Source organism: Gossypium hirsutum, chromosome A05 (genome assembly GCF_007990345.1).
Source record: "Gossypium hirsutum isolate 1008001.06 chromosome A05, Gossypium_hirsutum_v2.1, whole genome shotgun sequence".
Classification (NCBI taxonomy): domain Eukaryota; kingdom Viridiplantae; phylum Streptophyta; class Magnoliopsida; order Malvales; family Malvaceae; genus Gossypium; species Gossypium hirsutum.
The window spans coordinates 20,598,583-20,605,409 of NC_053428.1; the positions used below are offsets into that span (position 1 = coordinate 20,598,583).

Here is a 6,827-nt window from a genome sequence, read left to right on the forward strand (position 1 = left end):
ATGAAAATTTGAGTTTGATTTAATTATACACAATTAAAGAAATAAATACATAATTTTTTTATATTAGGTAAATATAATTATTTGTGTATACCATATATAATTGCTTTAGTAATTTGTGAAAATTGAATCAATCAAATCAAATTTCATATATAGAATTAGACAAAATCATAATTCATGTATAATACTATATATTTAATCAAATTTCATATACAGTTTTGAGTTTTATTCCTTTATAAATAATAAAAATTTAATATATTAAGGCTCGAGGGTTGGAAATGATATTAAGGAACATTCAAGGGGCGTCGGTGTAATTAATGTAATCCGCGTTGATACTTTAAAAACAAGGTAGGAAGAAGAAGAGGAAGGAAGAAAGAAAGAAAAGGAAAAAAAAAGGAAGTCAAAGGGACAGTTTCAGCCTTCACTGTCTTATCCAACCTAAACGTCAGCTTGGCCTGAAAACAGCATTAATTAAAAAAGGACTTACCCAATCCTGCAATTCCCGAGGCTCATTATTTTGGGTTGCGTGTTAGAAACAAGATGATCTGTCACAAATCAAACCATGGGATTACAGATAGATTACTGTCCCTTTTTCTTTCATTACCATCACCTAAAAGCTACAAATTGCAGAGTTTGGTGGTTGCTCTGGCAAAAGATTCTTTCACTCTACCATGCCTATGCCTTTCAAAGTTTAACATAATCTTTGTGAGTTAATAATAATGATAATGGGGGATTGGGACACATTTTGCCAATTATCTAGCAGGTTGAGTTTTAAACGATTTGTTAAGGTCGGCACTGAAATGATGGTAAACTAACAACTCAAACAAGGGGGTATGGGTTTTGCTTGTTTGCGAGCTTATGTTAATTATGGAGGTTGCTTTCAAGCCTTCTTTATTGTCAAAGCATTACTCTTTTTAAGCTGATGACGGTTGGTGTCAAAATCATCTCTGACAAGTGACCAAGCATTCCCCCTATCTCAATTTCAAGGAATTATTGAAGCAGACACAACAAAAACTTCAATATAATGAGGCTAATGATTTTAGACATTTCAAAGCTCCATAATTGAGGGCTCTTTAAATAATTTAGAACTTTTGACATAATATATATATTCCATTCAACCACAAAAGAGAAATTGACAGAAATATGGTTCCCGACATCACCACCACCTTTCCCCCACCCAAAAATTGAACGGAACCAAAAAAGAGAGCATAAAATATAAAGATAATCAATAATCTATGTCGCCAATGGGCTGAAGATTCCATACATAAAAACTAATAGTGCAAGTGCAATGATAGAATGAAAAAAACATAGAAATTAGCTTTTCTGTTCCCAGTGCTTCAAGCATTTGTGTTATCCACTCCACCCAGAAGATTTGCTTTGTTTTGACATAATTGGAAGTAAAAATGGCTCAGGCAATTGAATTAGAATTGCCATGGATTACCTCGGTGTGAACACTCTTAAAAGGCTGCTTATGGCAAACATTTGAAGGCATCAAGTTTTAATGAGTGCAAGCTTGGATGCCGCTTTTTCTTCGTCTTCTCATTTAGTCAGACCAGTTGTTTTACAAATGGGGCACAAGTTTTTGCACAACAACCATTGTTTAATGCAATCGGCATGGAAGTTGTGGCCACATTCCAGTGTCCCAAGATTTTCTCCATCATTATATTCTTCCTGCAAGTTTGTAAACGAATGCTTATGGGGGTTCATAGAATCAGTAAGGAAACCGCAAAAGAGAAAAATTAATTACCTGACAAATACAACACGGTTCTGCCTCTGACTGAGCTCCTGGTGTACTAGAGTACTTTTGTCGTTTCAGACGGTTTAATATGGCTTCCTCACTCAACCCTGTGCTTACATTACCAATTCGCTCTTCCAGAGCCAATAACTCCTATTACCCACACAAAAGTTCTACTATGAGAATGTTCACTCAGAAAGGAGACTAGATGTCATAGATGCCAAGAATATAAAGATTATACCTCATACGACATGTTATCAACATCGAGCCGCATATCCCTATGCCGGTCATGAATATCAGCTACCCCAAGAAATACTGATTGATCAAGGATCATAACATCCTGCCATAAAAACAGTATTAGAAAGAAAATGTCACTTGTTAGGTCAAAAGTAAATTCTCGTCCATAAACAACATTTGTCTATGACTATATTGACAAATAAACAAGAAAAGAGAAGGCAAATCTTCATGCTTCCATGATTCAATTGATGAAGAACTGCTTTGAATTACACCATAAATATCAGAAACATTACCTCAAAACGCAAGTTCTCACCCCTACGCATGAGATCCAAGACATTGCGTATCTGCCCCATAAACAGAATGCCAGATCCAGTTAAGCAGTTCTTTGGTAGAACATTTAAAATTGGCAAAGTAGGTTGTGCACGGGTAAAACAAATACTTTATAAGGTAAATAGCATTTGCCCTTGTGCAGTAAAAATAAAGACTAAAGTGCAACAAATGAATGAGTGATTCATAGTATAGGTGCAAGCATTTTGGATAACAAGGCACTACAGCATTTCTTTCAAACAAAAGCAACTAGGAAAAGAACAGTATATACATGTTCTTATCCACAATCAGCATGCATTATAATGCAGAAGTTAAAACTGGCAGCAAATCAAGTACTCATAATGCCAAGGGAATCACCTGTATTACCTTATGTTTAAAATTTAAGGAAATAACAAAACTATCACAACAAGCAAAGATGCAGTTCTAGGGCAAACCTCAGATGCAAGAAGCCTGCTTCTTCCTTCAGTTGCAGCAGCCAAGGTCCGCAATGAATGGGGAATTCCTTGGAAGCCAGCATCTTGTCTCTCCAACCATGAGACTGACCTAGGGTATTGACGATGGTGGCCCTGATTAGGTACACCGGAGGAAAGCAGCATTTCTTCTGGGGAAGTAGGAAGTCCTGAAGAAAGTGGAGAATGATTGACATGGCCTCCAGATTCGGCACCAGTGGAAGACATCAATGATCGACGAACAAGTTCTGACAATCTCCGCGGGTATTGCGGCGAAGGGTTGGGATGAGGAACCCATGTGGAAGCAGATGATTCATTGGCACCAGAACTTGAGCCACCTCGATATGTAGAAGCAACATTTCCAGGAACACTTGCATTTCCAGTTCCTAAACCTCGATTTACTGGATTCCTCACCATAGGTCTCAATTCCGGTGCAGGAACAAACATAGGATGATCTAATAGGTTTCTAGCAATGCTTCTTGATTGAGGCCCTTCACATGGTACAAAATCTCTAGCCACCGATAAATTGGAACTTGAACTGCCGGCTCTTGAACCAGAACCTCCATTCCACCTAAATGGTTGCATATTTCTCGGCAAAGTTGGAACATGATTTACAACATTTAAGTTCTGTGAGCTTGCATTATCTGCCACCGGTGCTGACCTTAACTCAAGAGAATGATCGGTTGGAATAAGTCTTGATGACTGCTGAGAGGACAAAACAACAGACTGCCTGGCTGTATCACCTGTAGGAAAAATTGGAGCAATAGGCTCTTGCATACTTGAAGGATTAATTCTACGGCGGAAATTCCTGTGAGCGCCCTCTGCAGGTGGTAAAACAATTGGTTCATGAATGCTGCTAGAAGCTGATCCTCTTACATCCAAGCCAAGTCTAGGGGGCACCTGTCCTGAGGGAGCAGATATATTCACACCGCTTCCAGCGCTATAGCTAACAGGAAGTCCACGGCACCCACTATTTTCACCTCGATGAAAGTAGCTAGAATTTCCACTTGATGAGGACTGCCCAACATTTCCTTCAAGAGTCTTTCTTTTGCAGGATGCACGACGGCCCTCATAAGGGCAAACAGGTCTTCTATCATTATCACCCATGACATACCCACCACTTCCAGATGAAAGTAGAAAAGCTTCGGGACCAGTAAAAGCTGAAATCCGCTCATTTTCAGATCCACTAGGCTTATACAGATTAGACTGTTCTGTATCTTGACAGTTATTGTCATCATCCATTAAGCTTGCATTCAAGTTGATATCCTGGGGAACTGTATTAGAATTGGAACTTTGGCCAAATAGAGTGCTCTGTTCATACCGCCGCTCTTCTAACCTAGGACCAGAACTTGAAGAAGCACTCATGGAAGATGACCACCCATTGTTCATTTTCCACTCATTATGGCTTACGACACTCTGTGTGACACTAGAGCTAGGCTCTCCCAAGCTGCACTGACCCAGCTCGTGATCCTCTCGAGCACTAGAGTTCCCATGTCCAATATTCGCATCATTAGCCGACAGCAAACAATCCGACAATCTGCTTTCAATGGGATTTCTGATATTATTCCAGCATACTTGCTGGTCTATAGCAGCATTACTTGATGAAGACCCATGATCAAATAAGGTTTCAGGCAAGGAACCAACAGTACCCCTTTGGCCTTGCATTACAACTTGTATGAACTTCCAAACAAATTATTGTGCAGTCCTGAACAATATTCCAATAGAAAATAAGCCACCATAAAATCACAACAAAGTAAGAGACAAGTCAAATGAACTACAGGTGAAGTGGCAAAGAACTTGTGTTCAAGTCTAGTTGACAACCATCCTGAATTCGATCCATGGTCAACCACTACCCCCTTCCCTTTATATAAAAAATGCTTTTAGAAAATGTACTTGTGTAGAAAAATGCAGAACAAAATTTCATAAATATGCTTCCATCTATTCTCAGATTACTATAGCAAGAGAGCAAGTCAAGTCCGAGTTATGTTGCTTAGTAGAAATAATAGAATGCAATGAGACTACAGAAGCAGGAACCAGAAATTACAAGCAAATGCAGTAATCAGGAGGAACAACAAGCAGTAAGTAATTAAGCCAAGTGGCCTCTCAACCTGCAACCATTGGTATAGGGTTTAGACAATGCAAATAAATCAACATAGAGATATAGATTGGTTCAGTGCAGAATAGCATCAACAAAGACCACCAAATGTGAAGACATCCCAAATTTAATGCATATAGGGTATTTAGACATTTATATACATCACAAAAGTTTCAAACCCCCATCCTAAACTAGGTCAACAAAACATAGAACCATAAAAAGGGCACAGAGGAACTAAATCTGAACCATAAAACATTAGGGAGGAACCAAAGCAGCAGCAATAAGACAGCAGTTATTTCTCTCCTATAAACAAGAACCATAGAGAAGAAAAGCAAACAAAAAAAAAATCATAACAGAACCCTAAACTGAACACATAAACAAGACAGAGGCATTCCAGTTGTAGTTAATTCTCTCCTATATTTTTCCCTGAGCAGTCAGCAACCCCCCTATTACCCCAACCCCAAAGCCACCATACAACAGAAATAAAGCAAAGAAGAAAGAAAAAACAACTAAATCAAACACAACCGCAAGGGTCAAACATGGTAACCATAAGCGCCATCTCTCTACATATCAGCTATTACGAGAGACGGTCTCAATATCAAAAGAAATCCAGTAAAAACATAGCAAAAGCTACAGACCTTAGACAGGAAAAATCTCCAAAAGGAATATGCAGATTTCGAAAACAAAACCAAAAATAAAATCAAAATCAAAACTTTGAACAAAAAAATAAAGGAACCCTTTTTAAGCCAAAACCAAAAAATTAAAAGGGGGGCGGAACCCAGTGAGAATATCATCCACATCTCATCAAAACATCAACCGATCAAGCAGAAATAAACATGAAAAAAAACCAAAGAGCTCACCTAAAGGGTAAAAATCAGAGACCTTGATCGATCTAAGAGAATCTAAACAAGAAAACACAGGATGAGAGGGGTGGGGAAAAAAAAGGATATAAAAGCTGTCTTAAAGCTATTCTCCTCTCCCTTCTCAAGAAAGGAAAGACAAAGAAGAAAAAAAAAACCCACTTGAGCAATGGGAGGAAGAGAGAGAGCCTTCGAAAGATAAAATCAAATATACTCAATACAAGAAACAAAGAGATAGATTACCTGTGATTTACCAAATAACCCTGCAGAAAGAGAAAGACAAAGATAAAAAAGAAAAGAGAGTAATGGTCATAAGAGCAGTTTCCAAAGAAAGAATTGAATAACAAAAAAGAAAAAGAAGAGAGAAAAAAAAAACAAATGCTTAAACAAACAACAATAACTATGCAAAGCTGTCCGCTTACCGAATAGCTTTCATGTCTCCATCTTTTGATCTCTCTCTTTTCCTAGTAAAGATTTTTTCCTCTCTTCCTTATTCTCTCTATATCATAAAAATAAATAAATAAATAAATAACAACCCTTTTCCCTTCACACTCTCTCTATCTCTAAAACTTAAATGTATAATAATGAAATTAAATATTTAATATAATTAAAACCCGTCTCCCATCCCAATGCGGTCCGTAGGTAAAAGCCCCACAAACACTAAACCTTCTCTGTTTGTTTTGTTACCATCTCGTTCACGCCAAGTACCTGCCTGCCTTCCCCTCTCTTTAGGCCTCAACTCTTTGAACTCTTTTAACTCGTCCACATGCATCCCTCTTTCTCTCCCTTTCCTTTTATGAGGAGCCACCCTTGGGCACCTTGCTTTTTTACCAATGAACCCAATTAATTCCCAATTTAAAATAAAGACTCATCTTTTTCCAAATACATGAACATGTCATGTAAAATTGTTACCGTGTTAAATTCAAACGTGGCTTTGATATATAGTATATTTATATAGAATCGACCCCACTTGAATAGCTTGATTTTTTTTACCTTTTTTTCCTTATGCACCTAAAAGTTTTGATTGCTTTTAGAATTTTAACCATAAGTAGAATTTGTTTCTTTTTTTTTTTCCCTAAGATGTTTCTTCAAAAAAAAATCTTCTTGTTGGTGAGATTTGGGAAGTC

The 6,827-nt window shown here is 37.7% G+C and overlaps 1 protein-coding gene across 5 annotated transcripts; it reads right to left on the reverse strand.

Moving 5' to 3' along the window:
- Positions 1-1,208: 1,208 nt before the first annotated feature.
- Positions 1,209-6,448, reverse strand: LOC107958138 (probable E3 ubiquitin-protein ligase RHG1A). Of its 5 annotated transcripts, XM_041113886.1 has the most exons (9): positions 6,123-6,448; positions 5,944-5,963; positions 5,701-5,742; positions 4,790-4,853; positions 2,731-4,450; positions 2,263-2,313; positions 1,974-2,072; positions 1,745-1,885; positions 1,209-1,668 (listed from the first exon to the last, which is right to left on the reverse strand). In XM_041113886.1, the coding sequence occupies exons 5-9, from the start codon at positions 4,408-4,410 to the stop codon at positions 1,537-1,539; spliced, it is 2,103 nt and encodes a 700-aa protein (XP_040969820.1). In that variant the 5' UTR covers positions 4,411-4,450; positions 4,790-4,853; positions 5,701-5,742; positions 5,944-5,963; positions 6,123-6,448; the 3' UTR covers positions 1,209-1,536. The 5 variants fall into 5 exon arrangements, with proteins under 5 accessions (XP_040969820.1, XP_016749306.1, XP_016749307.1 ...); XM_016893817.2 differs by lacking the exon at positions 4,790-4,853; XM_016893818.2 differs by lacking the exons at positions 4,790-4,853; positions 5,701-5,742.
- Between the last annotated feature and the right edge of the window lie 379 nt (positions 6,449-6,827).

What these genes read in the sequence shown, in the direction of transcription:
- LOC107958138 (XM_016893819.2), bottom strand. Translation starts at nt 4,410, where the DNA reads ATGCAAGGCCAAAGGGGTACTGTTGGTTCCTTGCCTGAAACCTTATTT. An exon ending in GCAGGCTTCTTGCATCTGAG is followed by an intron (nt 2,314 to 2,730) that starts GTTTGCCCTAGA and finishes TTTATGGGGCAG; the next exon opens with ATACGCAATGTCTTGGATCT. An exon ending in TTGATAACATGTCGTATGAG is followed by an intron (nt 1,886 to 1,973) that starts GTATAATCTTTA and finishes TGTGGGTAATAG; the next exon opens with GAGTTATTGGCTCTGGAAGA.